Source organism: Gymnoscopelus microlampas (assembly GCF_963454915.1).
Source record: "Gymnoscopelus microlampas genome assembly, chromosome: 14".
In the NCBI taxonomy this organism is placed as follows: Eukaryota; Metazoa; Chordata; class Actinopteri; order Myctophiformes; family Myctophidae; genus Gymnoscopelus; species Gymnoscopelus microlampas.
This window is the reverse complement of record NC_139951.1, coordinates 42,345,675-42,365,495: the sequence shown is the minus strand read 5'-3', so window position 1 is coordinate 42,365,495 and position 19,821 is coordinate 42,345,675. Positions and strand designations below refer to the sequence as shown.

The 19,821-nt window shown below is 43.0% G+C and overlaps 1 protein-coding gene across 1 annotated transcript; it reads left to right on the top strand.

The window, feature by feature from the left end:
* Nucleotides 1-8,822: 8,822 nt before the first annotated feature.
* On the top strand, nt 8,823-9,986 carry LOC311060230 (kelch domain-containing protein 3-like; the record flags this gene model as incomplete). The annotated part of the gene is made up of 2 exons (XM_084078363.1): nt 8,823-9,329; nt 9,438-9,986. 2 exons carry the CDS (start codon nt 8,823-8,825, stop codon nt 9,984-9,986), a joined length of 1,056 nt encoding a protein of 351 aa, XP_083934489.1.
* Between the last annotated feature and the right edge of the window lie 9,835 nt (nt 9,987-19,821).

Here is a 19,821-nt window from a genome sequence, read left to right as displayed (position 1 = left end):
ATAGAAATTAAACATGAGAATATAATGTGAACTGAACAAGGGGAAGGAATATGACAGACAGAAAGCCATAAAGAAAGGGAGAATGGAAGGGAGGGGGTAAACCTCAGGTTTTTTTAGGGAGACTGGAATGGAAATAGAGAAGGCTGGAACTCTGGGAGGAAAATTTAAATGCCCGTCTTGTGAATGACTCACGCTCTCCCCACAGCCACAGAAATGGACAGCTCTCTAGTTTCTGCATTGTTCAGGCTCATTCGGCAGGACTGCTTTTTGGGGGGTGACTACAATGGCCGACAAATGCACTAAAAGTTATACCACAGATGATGTGTCACTTTTTCACATACAAAACGTGTGAACACACGTCACCCTGTAGGTTTTTGCCTGTGTCAGGCTAGTCTCACAGTAGCCAGATGATTAGACAGATGCCAAATGTCTGGGGAACAACTGTTGAACAATTGTCAAGGATCAAACAAATGCATGACAGCCATATGAATGAATTGACCAACCACAGACCAGTTTAGACCAACCAGCCCAGCCAATCAGAGGCCATGCAATCTGGGAACCCATTCTGTAAAAAAAAATATATATATATTGTTTTTTTTGTTTCTGCCTCTGGGGGCACAACCTCCTTTTTTCGTGTTCAACAGGAACTCGAGTTTGGCTCCTCCCTTTTCAGTCCGCTCCATCAGGGTGCTCCTGTGTTTATTCCTACTAACAACAATATTACTTAATATAAAATATTAAGGCAGTAGAGCCGACAGATTTGAGAGATTAATCAGAGGCTTACCTGACTTTTTCTCTGGCAAAACCCGACCATGCTGACTTGTGATTCAGATCGTGCCGTCACTGGAATTGCTGACGTAATGCCTGATTTATTCTTGGTTGCGCGACAAAGGTGTGCAGACAAGGACAGTATAAATCACTCTTAAGGCCTGACCAGATGAGACTATAGTTTCAGGGAGCATTTTCCCAATTTCATACCTTGCCCCCAGAAATGACATATTGGGTTTCTGGATGTTAGGTGTGTGTCAATCATTTGATAATAATACTGAACAAAAAGGCACACTCCTCTGCCGTGTGTTGGCTGTGTTGTCAGTAGTGTCAGTCTGACCCAGGTTGGTTTGACGCAGGCCAAGAAACAAGCTTTTCTCTCTGCATGTTATCTCAGCCTTGGCAGTCAAACTCTCGCTGGATCTTCTGTCCTAATATTTTCCCCCGTCTACAGCTGGTGAATCCATCAGTTCTACCTGGCAGCACCGCACCATCCCTTCTTTTCTTATTTAAATCTTTTTTATTGAGGCAGCAGTCAAAAAAATGCATTCGGCAGAGCAAATATGTCGTCATTATAAAGCCATCCCGGCTTTTCGAGGATCTTTTCGTGGAACTAATACTGCATAAAGAGGGCCAACTTACCTGAGGCAACCAAGATAGTGAAGTGAACAATACCTTTTCCCACTGAGCCCACTATTTCCCAATTTTTTCATCAAAATCATCTTTTTAGTTGTTATTGTTAGCACAGTATGCCACATGAGTTTTTCTTAATTGTTATTATTAATAATTTTCTTTGTAATGACGTTACAATGCATTGTTCGGAATTAGATCAAATGGAGTTGTAAAATAATAACTCATAATTGATATTGGTCTGTAATTGAAGGACTTCAAATTTATAAATGATGCTGGGAAGAAGTCACATAAATCATTGGTTCTCAAAGTGGGGTCCGGGGACCCCCAGGGGTCCTTGAGGGAGTTCCAGGGGGTCCCCAGCTAAATGATAGATTAGGCACCAAATGGACTCTTATGGGTCTGTAACTCTGAGAGTGTACAAATGGAACCAAATGGACCCTAACGGGTCCATTTGGTTCCATTTGTACACTCTCAGAGTTAAATTGACATAGATTTTACAATATAAATTGCGGTCCAAGTGATAGAAATGCCATTAAATGGGGGTCTGTAGCCTAATGCATGTCAAACTGGGGGTCCTTGAAATGAAAATGGTTGAGAATCACTGCTAGAGCCGTAAAAAATCTTCTCTTATGGGGGTCCCTGTTATATCTTTTGAAATGGGGGTCCGCGGGCTAATAAGTGTCAATTTGGGGGTCCTTGACATGAAAAAGTTTGAGAACCACTGACATAAATTACTTGGGCATCGTATGCCAGTCTGAAACGTAAAGGACGGAAAGAAAACACACTGTCATGTTTGGAATTCATTATGAGCCACTTTTCCCGTGCCCCAAATGGCCTGCGGCACAGAGTCTGCGTTTAGGTCCATGCATCTGTGCTCCATATGTGATGATATCAGTGGAGAGATGAACCAACGGCAGCACAGGAATGCTTACATGCAGCCCACCTCAACAACGCTGAAACCTAACAGCATGCGAACGTCTGCCAGAAGCTACACAGTCCTTTACTGCAGCAGACGTTCCCAAACTTTTCCATGCCAAAAGGACCAAAGCCATAGGCTCTGGCTGCAGCCCCCCTATAGCAAAATGGCTTGGGGAAAAAGCAGATCTATAAGCTCACAATGTCTTGCATCGCGTCATGTTGTGAGACTGTAGATCTGCTATTTTTGCTGTTTTTATTTTGGAAAATTCCTTGAAACTGTTGACAATAATAACATGCCCAAGATAGGGGTGCCAGCTTGAAAGTGGTTAAACTGGCACAATATTATTATGAATTAAATTTGAATTTAAGGCTGCACTATGTAACTTTCCTCTTCTACCCTGGATTTGAACCCGGTTTCCTGCGCAAGTGCTGGAATCTTTTTTTTTTACCATTGAGCTAATCTTGCTCAGGGGATAAATGTAATCTTGACCATAAGGTCAAGATTTGTGTCAGATCCTGTGTCTAGGTGAGACATGACCTTTGACACGATCCTAATGTCTCAATAGAAGACTAAATACAACACCCCAATTGTATAAGTTACTAGAAGTTGCTTAGTTATTTCTCTAGCACAATCAGTCAACACTGCCGGTTGTGTATGGATGTTTTAGACAGACAGTTTTTTGGTTCCTACTCAACTGCTGCTAAATTGGACGGGCCAAACACATTTTTGGTGCACCGTGTTTCCGCCCGGACGCCTTGTACCGACGCACCCTTAAAATGGCCGCTTTTTTCTTTTGGTCAAGTGGAACTGTTGTTTATAAAGTCATTAAAGTCGTGGTTAATAATTTAATTTTGTTTTTGGGATGTACATGACACGAAAATTACGGAAATATTAACGTGACTGGGGTGGCTATGGAATACGGACATTAACGCAAGTGACTGCAAAGACATAGTAAGTGGCAAATGTTTAATTACTATTAGCTATTTTGGCTAACTTCCCTTCCGGTGTACTTCCCCTACTGAGCCTACTGGGCCGAAATATTGCTGAAAGAAAATAAATATGCTCAAAAGAGCCAAATGTATAGTGAACAATTAAAAGTAGACGAAACAAAGGCCATGTGCATGCTGGTAGTTGTGGCCAACTATTGTCCGGAAATTCTACATGTTCTTTGGTAGAACATAGCTGAACAATGAAAAGAAAGAGCACAGTGATAACAGTACATAACAGAATTAGCGCGTTGTATTATGAGATATATAGGCTAATCTACCATACAGAATGATACATTTGATTCATAAAAAAGTGACATAGTGCTGTTTTAAATCATTTTCATTTTTTAGCGGCCAGCTCCTGGCCCCAGGGGCCCCCACTTTGTGAGCCAATGCCCTACTGAACCGTTCACATTTCTCATGTGAATATTGGCCAGGCTTGCTGTCTTTACATTGGAACATATTCCCTGTGTGTCCATGCATCATCACCAGCTCCTGGGGTGGTGGTGGTGGTAGTACGTATCCCCCTGTAGAATGCCTGTCTTCACTTCCTGCCAGAGTTGTTTTTCCAGCTCCATGGCTTGACATTACATCAGCATGTGTGTCAGTGATGAATGCGAGGCTGCTTCCAGGATCCTACCTGGTCGGATTCCCTCTAGGACCTGGCAGGAAAACACAGGAAGGATCCTCTTAACTGCTGAGCTAACTGCTGAGTTAAGTGAGAACCTGTAGCTGTACGTTTGGCTCTCGAAAAAATAAACAGAAAAAAAACGTGAAAAGAATTTGTTGGAGGCAACAAGTGCCTGTACTGGTGAGGCCCTCCTACTATGGCAGTGGCTGAGGAGGTAGCGCAGGCAGACGAACGGCGGTTTGATACCCGGCTGCTCCTGGCTTTCTGCTGAAGTGTCCTTCATATCAACAAGACACTGAACCCTTAGTCCATTAAAACTGGGAACGCATCTGTGTATAGCCATTACTTTATACTTTGGCTATTCAAAAAATAGCAGATATACAAGCTCATAGTGCGGCCCCCTCCCTTCCATTCTCCCTTTCTTTATGGCTTTCTGTCTGTCATATTCCTTCCCCCTGTTCAGTTCACATTATATTCTCATGTTTAATTTCTATATTCCTACTGTGTGAGTGTCCCGCTATGAGCTTGTAGATCTGCTATTTTTTTTTATCTTAAAACTTTGCACAAATCTTTGAATGTATTTTTTTAAAGTGAACATTTTTACTCAAATCTTTGCTTCTGGGGGGGTCCCTGGAACAACATATTTTGAGATGGGGGTCAACGGCCAAATACATATAATTTTGGGGGTCCTTGACATGAAAACGTTTGCGAACCACTGATATTATTGCAACATACATATAAGCATATATATTCAAAGATTTGCACACATTTTCAAGATTTTTCAAAAACAAGCTCGTAGTGTGGCACTCTGTGCCCGATGAGCAGGTTGTTACTTTATTGGTTTCCTCTGATGTTGTGTGAATGAATGGGTGAAGGTAAAAGCTCATTGTAAAATCCTTAAATAAGGCGTTACAGAAATACAGACAATTTACCTAGTACAGTCAATGCAATAATAGACAATTATAGGGCCGTTAACCAGTCCTTAAAAGCCAATTCTGTCAGACAGACTCCTATTGACAACATTATCCAGCCCCAATGACAAAGAGTATAATATTCTTTATTTTTCTACAGTTAAAGTACAGAACATTTATCTCTTAAATAAATCTCTTATTTTATTTTTCTGCTAGTTTTTATTTATTTATTATGTTTTAGCTTTATTAGGTAAATTCGGTAGTTAGTTTTATTCCCTCCAAAACTACTGTGACTAAGAGTACATCCCTCCAAAACTATAATGTGATACATGACAGACAAACAGGATAGATGGGAGGATTTTGCATGCAGGTCACATTTTGTTCCAAGGCTTCAAAGTAAAATCAGAACCATGAATGTGTGTTTGGGGTAAAGGGGGCGGGGGCTAATAGTCCCCTGTCACAATATAGAGAAATGAGCATTAGAGCCGCCTGTGTGTTCTGAGCATGTGCAGTAGACCCCTTTGCAGTCCAGGCCCAGAGCTCGCTGAGCAGCACTTGAGAGTGGTTGAGGAGAAAAAAAGTGACCTCAATTGAAAAGAATGCAATGTGGTTTACTCTCCCTCCCTTTAGCATCCAACTCGGGCAAAACGCGTTCTCTTAACCCACTGTTTAGCGGGAGGGAGTGTATATGACTTTGACCATTTAAAAACGCCACAAATCGCCTCCTCTCTCCTTCCTCCCTTTTCCTCCTTTCTTTTTCACCTAACCCTTTTCTCTTTTTTCCCTCCTCTCTCTCTTCTTTTTTTGTCATGAGAGGATGTGAATAAAGTTGCCACGTTAAATGCTCTCTCCGTGTATCACTCTCTCCCTTGTTCTCACTCGGGCAGAAGTAATGCTTAAGACAAACAAATAAAAGTGACGCTGGCACGCATCCTTGCATCCTTGGCATACTTCACACGTTATGAAGGCAAGAACAGCTGTAGTTAACCATTGTAGTTAACGGGTCTACACATAGTCAAAGAAGCACCGCCTGAGAGTCTTTGTGTCTTTCTGCTCGCGTCGACACACGTTTCATTTACCTGATCAAGCTTTGAGGCAGGATTTGAGAATGTCTTTCAGTTCCAAGTAAACTCAGGCCGATCATAATGCCGATAGCCGTCATTACTTCCGCTTGCCTTGCCTTCCCTTCCCTTCCTTTCCCCCCTGATTGTGGAGTTAGATTGGATGTAATTGTGTGTGACAGTGACAGTAAACTTTGGCTCCCTTTTAGTTTAACTTGTGTGTAGTTTGACAGTGACTCTCTGCAAGCATTTTGCTGTGGTCATTTTGGTTCAATTGACGATGCACAAGAGGGTACAATGCCACTTAACCCGGGGACTGGGGCATAACACTGTCCATGGAAATATAAGTGGAACCATGTTACATTTTAAATTAAAACACACTGTTTGAGGCCTGTAGACAGATATTCCAAGTTAGAAGCCAATTTACCACATTCCCAACCTTTGTATTTGCCCTGGGTGAGGGGAGTGATTAAAGGACCTGAGAGGGGATATCTGATAAGCCCAAGGGCTGATACTATAACTGATAAGCCCGAGGGCAGAAGCTGAATTAACACAGTTTAAAAAGAAGATGAAGCACTAGTCTTGTCAAATGCCTTTTCTGCTGCACAATGATAAGCTATTATATACATATATATCATAATCTCTCAAATACAGTACACTGCTCAACACATACAGTGCATCTGTAAGCGATTTTATATTCTAGTCTAATTGGTTTGATCATTATATAGAGCACAGACAATTTTTGCAAATTTCAACATTTCAGAAAGGGTCATGTGTTTTTTATCATCATCATCACCACCATCGTCATGGTATCACAACAACAAATCAAAACTTTAATCTTAAACAGTGAAATCCAAGTATAATCTAAACTCCAAAGTCATTTCCTTTTCAGCCAATTAATGGCCTGAGTCAGTCATGCAGTATGCTGCAAGAGTGTGTACAAACGGAAACCACATGGACCTGTAAGGATCCATTTGGTTCCATTTGTACACACTCTCAAAGTTAAATTAATACCAGGGATTTTGTTGCGTATGCTGAACACCCATCTCTTTTCACTGGAAGTTATCAGTGTCATCATGCATGCAGACCCCAGCATGAGAGGTTTTGCACACTTGGAGGCATTCTGGTGCCAGCCACATGCTCCAAAAGGTGCCAGGAGCCAGAGGAAGGAGGAGCAAGATTTATGCTTGCCTCTGCCTCCTGTGTCACCCTGGAAATGCACAGCTAAAGGGTTTCAGATGTTTGGGGGGGGGGCACTGAGGCAATGGTGTGCTTGTATATTTGTGGTGACGTCTTCTAGCCCAAGGGTTCCCAAACATTTCAGGCAGTGACCACCAAAATTATCATATTTGAACTGGGGACCCCCCCCACCCTGACGAGCACTTGGAATTTGAGGCATTACATTTAGTTTGACTCCGTTCCACAGATAAATATTGTGAAAATAGCTGAACCACGAGCTCACAACGCCTCACACTGCTTGTAGATCGGCTATTTTCACAATGTTTGCCTCTTTCTCGGGTAATATTTCACAATTTGGCTAATATGTTTTTTAAAAGGTCTTAAAAGTTGTAACTAGAAATGTGCAGATATCCTGTATACACTTATACCGTATGTTGGTTTGTTTACTGTTGAGTGAGAAAACAATGTTGCACATTAAGCTAATCATCTGGGGACCACCCAAAATAATTTGGATAACCCCTGGGAGCCAGTTTGGGAACCACTGTTCTAGGCACTATAATGTTTGATGGCGGCTGCTTGTAAATCCTTTCTGAATTAAGTTAGTAACCGGTTAATTACAGCACTAGTTCTCAACATCCGTTTCTTACTTCCTCTTGTGAAGGACTTGCAAAGTGAGTGTAGCCCAGTGACAGCGCGTTACGTTACATTTCACATCGCAGGATTACATTTGTGCAGTTTTGCATTGGTTGCATCATCCTAGCCTATATTGAAATTGGCTTAAGGGAGGACCGGCAGGGTGGACCTCTGACGTCATGCTCATGTCACCATGACTCAGCCATAACCATATAAGGAGTTCCCAATGCAGCTGAACCCAAATATGGAGTGTGTTGTCTAACCTCAATGCAGCTACACCCAAATATGGAGTGTGTTGTCTAACCTCAATGTGTCGTCATGCATGGCGTCAGGTGCAAACAAATCAGTCAGCTCCATATATGGGCACAAAAGGGGGCATGCCTATATATGGGCATATACTGATGACATCAGGGATCTCCATTTATGGGCATATCAGTATGCCCATATATGGGCATATACTGATGACATCAGGGATCTCCATGTATGGGCATATCAGTATGCCCATATATGGGCATATACTGAACTGATGACATCAGGGATCTCCATATATGGGCATAAAAGGGGACAAGGAATGACAGATACAGATATCTCCATGTATGGGCATAAAGGGACAAGGACTGACTATAGAGATTTCCATATATGGGCATATCAGCATGCCCAAAATATACTGATGACATCAAGGATCTTCATATATGGGCATAAAAGGGACTGACAGAGATCTCCATATTTGAGTATATCGGCATGCCCATATATGGACATATACTGATGGCATCAGGGATCTCCATTTATGGGTATAAAAGGGACAAGGACTAACAGATACAGAGATCTCCATATATGGGCATAAAAAGGACAAGGACTGACAGATACAGAGATCTCCATATATGAACACATCAGCAAAGTGTGCAGATCAGAATGTCTGTACAAATTGGCGTTGTTGTTAGGCATGCATGACGGTTCTGTGTGTGTCATCAGACCAACCTATATCTTGCGGGTGCTGCTAATCACCGTGTACGTCAAGAGAGAGGCAGCCGGACAGAGATATTTAGTCAGAGAGACAGACACAGAGACCTCCGACGTAGAGAACGAGCGAGCGGGAGAAAGATGTACTGGACCGTGTCCAAAGCCAAAAGGCCGACGCGAACCCATCATGCTGCAGTAGCGGTGCGGCAGAATGTGTACTCATTCGGAGGGCCTTGCAACGGGGAAACCTGCAACGACGTCGATCAGATCAACGTGCACGTCTTCGACTCGGTGTCCTTGAGCTGGACGAAGTTGCCACCAGTGACTAGAACCAGAAGTGGAAAATGTCCCCTTGAGGTTCCCTCCATGCGCGGGGGCCACGCGGCCGTGCTTGTTGAAGATACCGTCTACATCTGGGGCGGGATTACTTACAGAGGGCTCTATAGCAAAAACGTCACTTACGCATTTGATATCGACACCCACAGTTGGTTCAAGACCAGGACTTCTGGGACTATTCCAGGAGCAAGGTGCGGCCACTCGGCCTGCGCCTTGGGGACGTTCATGTATGTCTATGGAGGATTAACCATAAACGATGCGTTTGAGACTGAATGCAACAGCAACATCTACAAGCTGGACACCACCACAATGGTCTGGTCTTTGAATAAGACCAGGGGCACTCCGCCACCTGCTTCATCAAGTCACTCTGCCACCATCATGGGAACAAAGATGTTTGTATTTGGGGGCTGGGGTGACCAGGAGGACTACAACATCAGAGTGTTTGACACAAAGACCAACTGCTGGCTGAGTATGCCTCCCGCACAGCTTCTTCCAGAGCCACGCTTTGGCCAGTCAGCCTTTGTCTACAATGGAGAGCTGTACATATTTGGCGGCTGCACCTGGAAGCAGACCTTCAATGATCTGTGGAGATTCAACCCAAAGACCTTCGTCTGGAAGAAGGTTGAGCCCAAGGGGAAAGGCCCGTCTCGGATGTTTGGGATGTGCTGTTGCGTGGTGGGAGATCGTATCATCCTCTTTGGAGGATACAAGGGAGGATACACGGCGGCCGCCGCTGATGACCTGCACATCTTAGACTTCTGTACTGGTCTGAAGACACTATGCAAGGTAGCTGTCATTCGGTTCCGTCTGAAGCGGTCGGAGCTCCCACACAACATCAGGTGGGAACTGGCGGCCATGACTAACAACAAGCGTGTGCTCGCTGCCAACAAGCCCGCTAATAAAAGGAAAAAAGAAACGGCAAGCCCACTGGACAACGTCGCGACCACTAAAAGACGAAGACTAAACTAGATGGGGTCTAATAATGGATCTTGGACTTCCTGTTGCCAGGCTATGCCCTCAGTCCTGTACTGTATGGTCGGTACTATGATGTCTGTCATCTCCATAGCTGGGCAAAGTTTCAGTCCGACCCGACTGCCAGTGATTTCCAGTATTAAAGTTTTTTAAAGTATACTGTATATCCTTCTATAAATTACGCTCTTGTGCGTGTGAGTGAATGAGTGTGTCCCCAGCCCAGCGTATCTCGAGAACCGCCTGACTGATTGAGAAACTCAGTGTCCATCCATTGTTATCAGTAGGAATAAATGCAGACGCACCCGGGAGGAAGTGGACTACGAAAGGGGAAGAGCCAAACCGAATCCTGTTTCTACACAAAAAAGGAGGTGTTGCCCCCAGAGGCAAAAACAAAGGGGAAACAATATTTCTTTCCTTTTTTTTTACCGAATGGGTTCCCAGATTGCAACGGACCAGAGGAGGGAGTGATGCGCCTGATGGGAATTCGGTCAGATCTGCAAATCCCCATATATGGAGAATCCTGATGTCATTAATAATATGATGTCATAGTACTGACCTCCATATATGGGCATAAAAGGGACACAGACAGACAAACGGATATACAACAGGCATCGGCCTAGTCTATCTATAGTATAAATAAAATCTCTGTGTGTGCATACTTGTATCATAGTACTGATGTACTGGTCAGACTGGTCTGGACTCTATATTTGGGCGTGGCCGACAGAGCACAGACATTTGCATAATATTGTTTGTTATTCACCCAACGATGAATATAGTATACACAGTAGGGCAGGGGGTTTCAACGTTTTTCAGGCGAAGGACCCCTTAACTGAGAGAGACAAAGTAGGAAGCCCCACTATACAGTAAACATGTCATTATTTTTTGTTTTTTTAAAGCCTTACATGTTTTTAAGAACATGTCTGTTGACAGCTTGGACTTATTCCACTGTTTTTTCTTTTAAGTGACTATTGTCTCCAAGTGATGCTGCATCTTTGATGGCTTATAAAGTCGTTGACAGCTCTATCATCAGTGAGTGTTTTTTTTTTTGTTAGTTAGTTAGTATTTAGTTAATGTGTATTTTCAGACATTTTCTTTTGGGAGGTGACAAAACAAAAGCCCCCTGTTGAGGACCCATGCTTTAGGGCTTCAATAGTTAGTTTTGTGCGGAAATCAATGCATTCATATAAATGGTAAAAGTTAGCCTTTGTATATAGTGGATGGACTTACATCCCGCAGTATTACGTTTGAAGAAAGTGAATTTCCTTTGACTTTCTATCTCTTGATAGAATTGGTTGTGTTCCATGTTGATATAGACTGGGCATGGGTGAAACAGACCTGACAATTGCAGTGCATTTGAGACCATAAATCAGTGATGTTGAGAACCATGTAATTTATTTCTACACAAGAGTTTTAGGTAGAGAATGTGTTGATCCAGTTGGATCAACACATTCTCTACCTAAAACTTAGTATTGTACACTGACTGTACAATACCCGTAATGCTTGTTGGCATAAAAAGTAGCACTTTTCAATCACAAATATCACTGATTTCAGTTCCCATCAAACGATTCAAATCACAAAGATTGTAATCATTCATTAACCATATGGAAGATCCTGAGATTTTGCACATGGCTTCCTTCAACCTTTTTTTCTCACCAGCGATGGCAAATTATCATGTTGTGCCATCATTAACCACTTTTTTTGTTGTGTGGAGAATTGTATTATTTAGCACTTCCGTGCTCCTCCTCAACATTCCCCGCTGACAGGTGCCACCCCAGCCCATTGGTGTATGTGCAGCGGCGACAAAGATCTTTAGAAAACTCAGCATAAACAACCGCTGCTATGCAAATTAGAGTCTTCTGGTTGGTGGTCGGTCAGGGATCAATCAGAAGGCTGACAGACAATGGTCAATTGTGTTCGTATAGACCAGTGGTTTTCAACCCTTTTCATATCAAGGTCCATTATTTATTGGGCAGTTGAGCCACGGACCACCGTTTGATGAGATTTAGCTTCTCAGACCCAAAACTTTGAATATTTTGTTGTCGTTGGATACGATTTTGTCCACAATTCCATGCTGTATTGATGTTGGTACCATAGGAGAGATAACAGGAAAACGTTGATCAAAATAACAATTATTCTATATTCTCTAATTGTGTAGACTTCTTATAAATTAAGTAATGCAGACGTTTAACAATTGAACTTACGGGTCCATTCGGTTTCATTTTACGCTCTCAAGAGTTAAAGATCTATAAGGGTCCATTTGGTTTCCAACTGCCCATCATTTAGCTGAGGACCACCTGGAACCTCCTCAATGACCACTGGTGGTCCCGGACCACTGGTTGAATAGACGCTTGGCAAGCCAGATGTGTCTGTGGTGCATCATTAAGCCCTATTTTATACTTCGTCGTACGATCGTCCTTCCTTAAATGGTAATTTTCACCTATAATGACATCTATATTGCCAAAAATAAGGACGTCAGGTTGAAATTAGCTTTAAAGGGAGAAGAACTGTAATTCTTGCTTTGCACCTGTAAAGGCGCTTTTGAGGCAGGCACACCTGGAGAGCCCTGAAACCAGGTGAGCGTGCAGGTTTTCCGCTCATCCCACCAGCATCACCATCACCACCCATTTCTTCCAATCTCCCTGCTACCCTTTCACTGTCCCGTGAGCTACGGCTGGAATTTGAACACAGACTTGACACCCCTGTCCTCCCCCCATACCCCGTAGGTATGGGGGGCGTGCACATTTTTTTTTACATTTTATATTTTAATTATTATTAATAGTACCGCTATTAATTTAAAAGTACCAGAGGTTTTTTTTTTTTAAACTGTCAGTCTTGACTTAGGGGGGCGAGATGGGCCGGTTTGAAGGGGTGACGCCCCCCTCATGCACCCCCGTGATGCCGGGCCTGCCCTGTTAATGGCAGCCAATAAAAAACCTCCCATAAAGCAGTGATTCTCAAATTGGGGTCCTTGACGCGGTTCCAGGTGGTCCCCAGCTAAATCATCGATAGTTTGGAACAAAATGGACACGCTTGTAACTGTAACAATTGGAATGACAGCATAAAGGAAAAAAATCTAAAATCTTCATCACTTTTGAATGAAGATCACTGAGCCAGATAGTTTTGATTCAGTTGACTGTGGTCGTGATCTTTTTCTCCAATGCAAAATCTTTTTTTTTTAAATAGCCCATCTACAAGTACACAGCACCAAGCATTGCCGCGGCTCATTGGGAGCTTGTAAAGCGGCTATTTTTGAACAGCCAAAGCATAAAACAGGACGTAGGTGGTTATGCCATACTGTACTTTCAAGGCTGTCACCATCCCCTCATCCTAGATTTCAAAAAATATAAAATAAAACTATTGTCTATTGACCTTCGATGCTCCGAGTACGTCGACACCACAGGAGCCTAAATTAGAGAGCAATGAAAGCCCTCATCTTGAAGTGACTACGGTAACTCCCAGATGAGCTGGAGCGAGCAGAGAGAGAGAAAGAAAGAGAGAATCACAATGCAATTGTCAACTGGCCACCATGCGTTTGACATGGCACCGAGTGTAGGCTCAATAAACTCACAGTCTTAAAATAAATGTAAAATTAGAGGGTTATAGACTGAGAAAAAAAAAGCCAGTGGGTTTGGTTCTTGGCCTCTCTCTCTCTCTCTCTCTCTCTCTCTCTCTCTCTCTCTCCCTCTCTTATTATTCCTGGTTCCCTGCCAGGTAGAGCTGAGACACAAAGACAGACAGACAGAGAGACGGAGTGTAGAGAAAGAGAAGAGAGGTGGAAATGAGAGGGCTCACTCTCTCTCATTTCCACCAAGGAAGAAGAAAGCGAGGGGGGGTGTAGTGGGAAGGTAGGTAAAAAGAGAGAGAGAGGTAAAGAGAGAGAGAGTGAGAGAGTGAGAGAGTGAGTGAGAGAGATAAAATAGTGGCACACATTGAGTGGGAGACAGACAGACAGACAGACAGACAGACAGACAGACAGACAGACAGACAAAAAGACAGACAAAAAGACAGACAAAAATAGAGAGAGTAGGAGATTTGTCTGTGGGTGTCTCTGACTCTCTGATCCCGGCTAGTGTTTAAACAGGGAGTTGGATGACAGGGCTTATGTAGGAAATTTGGGAGGCGCAGTCCTCCCCTGGTTGGAAGCACAGCCATTTTGTGAGATCTGTATTTGCAAATCTCTGCCTGACAGATCTTTAGCCTTTATAAAGACCGTTTTGATCTGCCTTTCCATCCTCGGAGATGGGAGATGGTGCAGAGATGTTGATGTGAGCATTTTTTTCCGCTCAAGTTTAACCACATGAACCAACCTAGCATGCCTATATACAGTACAGTATAAGAGATTTGGTGTAGAGGGGAAAAAAGGACCGGACAACTACATAGCCCTAGGGGACCCCGACCGCGGTAAACTAATAGCTATAGGGTTTAAGTGGTAAAACATCATAGGGAGCAAAGCTGAGGGAAGCTGATTCCTGCCAGTCTGACATATTCTGTTTCATTTGTAAACATATTACAAATACAAATCTTACTTAGTGATGTCACAGGGGTAAAATCATAGTTATAATAAATGCGGAAGACCTGAGCACCGAGCAGGCGCACTAGGGTTTCAAACAGTACAGTAGATGCACGTGCAGTAGCGTTTTAGATGCGGAACTTGCGGAAGTCTTGGAATCCCAGATTTCACCACCAGGCGACGGCAGCTTCACTGTTCTACCGCGGTTCTGGGGGCTTGGGTACAATCCGTGACCGAACCCTTACTTCCTGTTACCCTCATTGGCTGTGATGTTGTCCTTGTTCACTGTGTTTACATCTTTATCTTGATTTCAGAATGAATCACATTGATGTAATGATGGCAGCCATAGACAGAATTGTAGGCCGTAAGCCGTTACGTAAACCATCAACAATGAACTGAAAAGCACACCAACAGCGAGTTTCCCTTTGAGGCAAACAACCAAACCACCTCCACATTGAGGCCCACACTGAACTTCAACAGCATAGTGTGTCTCTCTCCCTCACATTGGACATGGTTTGCACATAAGGAAATCCTCTCTCGGCGTGTAACTGTTCCAAAACCTGGAGGCAGGCAACCCTTCTGACTTGATTTCTTTTCCAGTCACATTCTAAGCAAGAGGAGTGAGCGTGTGCTGCTGGCTGAAGCTCCAAAAAGTGTCCAACAGTGACAAAACCAGATGGCTGTTGGACGCCGGTACTGCAACCTGAGCGAACATAGTCTCTGAGGACCGCAGCCTAGAAGAAGTATGATCAATATTCAGGCTGCAACAAGCGTGTGAAGAGATATCTTATTCTGCTGAGGGAGATACACCTTGTTCAAGTGTGGTTCCGACTAAAAGTTTTAGATCAATACTGTGTGTTTCTGTCTGCAGTGTAATGACTGTCTGATCTCTTGCTTATGGTGTGTAATATTCCAGCTACAGTACAAAGCTGGCAAAGCGAGCAAAGGGCCTTGAGTTGGATTTGAAGCTGGAATTTAGACTTTATCCGTACACATCTGGTGTGTTTACTTTGTGCGATTAATGTGCATTAATTTTAACTGGTGTATGTGTCATGAGTACACAGAACACAAATATTTCACAGTGACAAAGCAACATAATTTATGTTCGAAACAAGGTTGATTTTTTTAATGCGAATGATAGCACCAACCTGTATGAATGAGGCATCACCAAATTAATAGATTGATGTGGAATATTTGCTGTTACATTTTTGGATAGCTTATTCATCATGCATCCCATTGTCCAAGGACCTTTATTTACTGTACTGTATGCACTCTTACCAGGCGAACCCCACATTTGACTATTTTAAACACAATCACACAATTACCATCATCACACATTACGATCGAATCCTCAATATCCTATATCTGAAAGTTCCGCCATTTTTATCCCTGATCATAAAAATGTATTCTTGTGCCTTCGCCATCACAGAGTCAGATCAAACACCAGGCCCTGTTTCTGATTTCCACAGCCGTTTATGAGAGCTGGTTTTAGAGTGGTTGGCCAGGGTCCTCACAGTAGCAGGTCCACCATTAGAGGAGCTAGTTTTGTTCCTTAGTTTAGAAGATCAAGGTGTTTTTATTGTGTTCTTGTTGGCGTTCCCTGCGTAGGCCTATTTTACAATAGCCGTTGGTAGCTGGGTTTTAAAACGGAGACAGAAGCAAGCTTGTGGTCCTTGCCAAAAGGCTGAGGTACCCAAAGGCCTCCACAGAGGAAGATATTGAATGTTGAATCACTTTGCTCTACCGGTGTGTCATGACACTGACCATGATACTGACATGATACTGGCATGATACTGACATGATACTGAACATGATACTGACCATGATACTGACCATGATACTGTCATGATACTGACCTGATGCTGTCATGATACTGACCATGATACTGACATGATACTGACATGATACTGACTATTATACTGACATGATACTGACCTTGATACTGACCATGATACTGATATAATACTGACATGATATTGACATGATATTGACCATGAGAAGAACACGCTAAGTCTGACCAGCTCAATGAATCTGGCAAAACAGACAAACCAGAACACCCATGACCAAATCTCAAGTCATTGTTGAGGATGAGAAAGGGTTCATATATTTTCAAAATTTTACAAAATGTTATTACCGTGTTTTCCGTTTTCATAGGTGTATAGGCTTTGTATAGCATAGTGGTTCTACAAGCAATGCAGTGTATGTGGTTTCAGAGAGTTACATGGAGATGTACTTTTACTTGGTTTTTTATTTATTTTTTAAAAGCAATTACTTTTGTACTTTAACTTGAGTAAAATGTTGACTGAACTACTTTGTAGTTGAGTAATATTTTACTGGGGTTACTCAAGTACTAGTCTCGCGTAGCCAGACCCCACAGAAAATGAAAAACAGCGACCTCTGTTTTCTGATATTAGGCAGAATCTGTTCTTGAGAGATTACTCAAGTACCTGTTAATGCAAAAAAGTGTGGATTGATTTGAAAAGTATATCTGAAAACAGATTGAACTTCACAGGTCCATGACTTCATGTTGGATTTGGTCCTGTAAGTGTTGAACGTGTAAATAATATATCATAAGATGATGTGATTTTCAATCTTACACTGTAAGACATATTATCTGGAAAACACCACATTGCACCCTTTGTGGGTTGCCGTGCCACACATTTAAAATGCAGGAACTCTGACCTTACTGGCATGAAACGTGCTCAAGTGGCTCCGTTAATTACGGAAGAAGTTGAATAAAAGAGGGGCCTTTCTTTACTACCTGAAGCTAAAGTGTTGATTGTAGCCACGGGGCATTAGCAGGTATACTGAGGAGATATGCCCATAACCCATAGGCCTGGCTCCCTGGCGATATAGAGCACCATAAAGCAGGTCTGTTTCCCCGTAGCTAATGGATAGCATACGGCAGGTGGAGAGCGGTTTATGTACCTGTGTGATGGCGTGGCAGGTCTTACGTATAGCTTCAGAGACTGGCAGACGCCGCGTTTCTCAGTGAAAACTCGATTCTGCAGTGGGGTAAAGTAACTAAGTACATTTACTGTAAACACAGTGAACATAAGTACTGTACTTAAGTACAATTTTGAGGTATTTTTTACTTCACTGGAGTATTTCCAATTTTCAGTACTTTTACTTCTACTCCACTACATCTCAGAGGCAAATATTGTACTTTTACTCCTCTACAATTATTTGAAAACTTTAGTTACTAGTTACTTTGTAGATTTTTAATATTTTTACAAAACATACATCCCACTTCAGCCCTATATATATTTTGGGCCATTTGAAAATAGCAGATCTACAAGCTCACAATGTGTCGCGATGTGACGCATTGTGAGCTTGTAGAACGGCTATTTTCAAAAGATTTTTATACATTTGAAAACGTATTTCTATTTCTATTGCAGTATTGATACTTTTACTTAAGTAAATCATTTGAGTACTTTTTCCACCACTGCGATTCTGTAAACTGCACCCCCCGCCACCTTTGAGGAACATCTGAGCTAGGAACACCTGCAGAGCACGGTAAACCCTTATTGGCTATTAGTGTTTAATGCTGACAAGACTGCACCTTTACAACCCGTGGATATGAGCTGGTTGGACGAGTGGCTCTCAAAGTGATGTCCGGGGACCCCCAGGGGTCCTTGAGGGAGTTCCAGGGTGTCCCCAGCTAAATCAATCAATCCTTTTAACCACTTTAACCATTTGAAAATAGCCAATATACAAGATCACAACGCGCCTCGATGTGTAGCATTGTGAGCTTGTAGATCTGCTATTTCCAAAACAATCTTTTTGAAACATTTTAATCACAACACAAGTCTTGTATGGCGGCGGCCCCTGGCCTCACAATTTCTTCAGATGGGCGGTCTGTGGCCAAATACATATTAATTCGGGGGTCTATGACATGAAATTGTTTTGAGAACCACTGCAGTAGCCACCGCAGGGATTTCAATTTCTAACTGGAAAAAAATATCCTGATTTACCGTATTGGCTTTGACGGCCGGGGCCGTTCAACTTAATATAAATCAGCCTGGACGATGAAACATGATCGAAACTATGGTTGGAGGATTAGATGATATGGCAGGTAGGACGGGTCCTGAAACATGCATAGTTTGAAACAGATGCACACACTCTCTCTCTCACTCATTCCAATAGCTGGCAGGGCAGAACAATCTGAGGATGATCAAGTACTGTATGTTGATGCTGGAATTCAGCTGAGCTCACTATAGAGAGGGGCAGAGAGAGAGTGAGTGAGAGAGAGAGAGAGAGAGAGAGAGAGAGAGAGAGAGGTGTACACAGTAGAGACAGAATGGGAGGATCTATGTGAGAGAGAGAGTTAGGGAGAGGGAGAAGACTTTATTTGGTTTCTCCACGAAACTTGTCCCCCGTCCAAACGGATAAACATTTGAGCGAGTTGAAAGTTCGAAACGCCTTCTGTCGGTGCAGAAGGGTAATACACAGCTCACGTGCTGAAAGCAGTCAGGGGGTGGGTTCTGAGCATCAGCTGGTTAGATTGCACACATTAGAATGCACACATTCAGAAGAAGGTTAGAATCCACGTCATAGTTTTTTCTTGTTTGTTTGTTTTCTTCAAAGCACACTGATATTATAAGGGTTTGTTTGGCTGGGAAGGCGACCTCCTCGGAGCTTAATTGTTTCAAGAAATCTGGTACTGTATACGTTTCTGTCTCCAGGCAGGAGACACTTCTTCAGTGACTCACTGAAAAAAAATCACTACCGTGGCTGGATGAGGGAAAGAATGAGTGTGAAACTTAGTTCAGGTGCAAGAGACTGAGGAGTTCTGTGTATTTTCCACTTCACTCAGTCGTTGTAACCTTGAGACAAGAGACTTATTTCGAGGTCAGCGTCATTGCAACGAGAGCCTGCGGTACTTTCGTTTCTATGTTGTACTTTCACGATTGCACCTGTTCGTCAGGGATTGCGAACATCTCTCTCTCTCTGTCTCTGTACACATGCAGGAACGCTGCACAGTGAACCATGTCTCTGTTCCCGTAAAGCAGCCAGCTTCAGCCTCCGGTGTGTTTCAGCCAGCCAGGGGAACAGAGCGTTGTTCACGGCCTCTTCAGAGGAAATACCAGAGAAGAGATACAGAATCCAGGAGGAGGAGAGAACAGAACTCTGCTCAGCCAAGGGGGAAAGGGCATTTGGTAAGGAGAAACAGCAGTCTCCACGTAACGTTTTCACTACAATAATGGAACACAGTGGAGGTGGGGGTGGCGGGGTGTTAGTCATCAGCCATGAGTCGGGTGTAGGCGGGCTGAACGGATGTCAGGGCTGAGCTCTCATTCGCTCGGCCATATTTAGATAAAC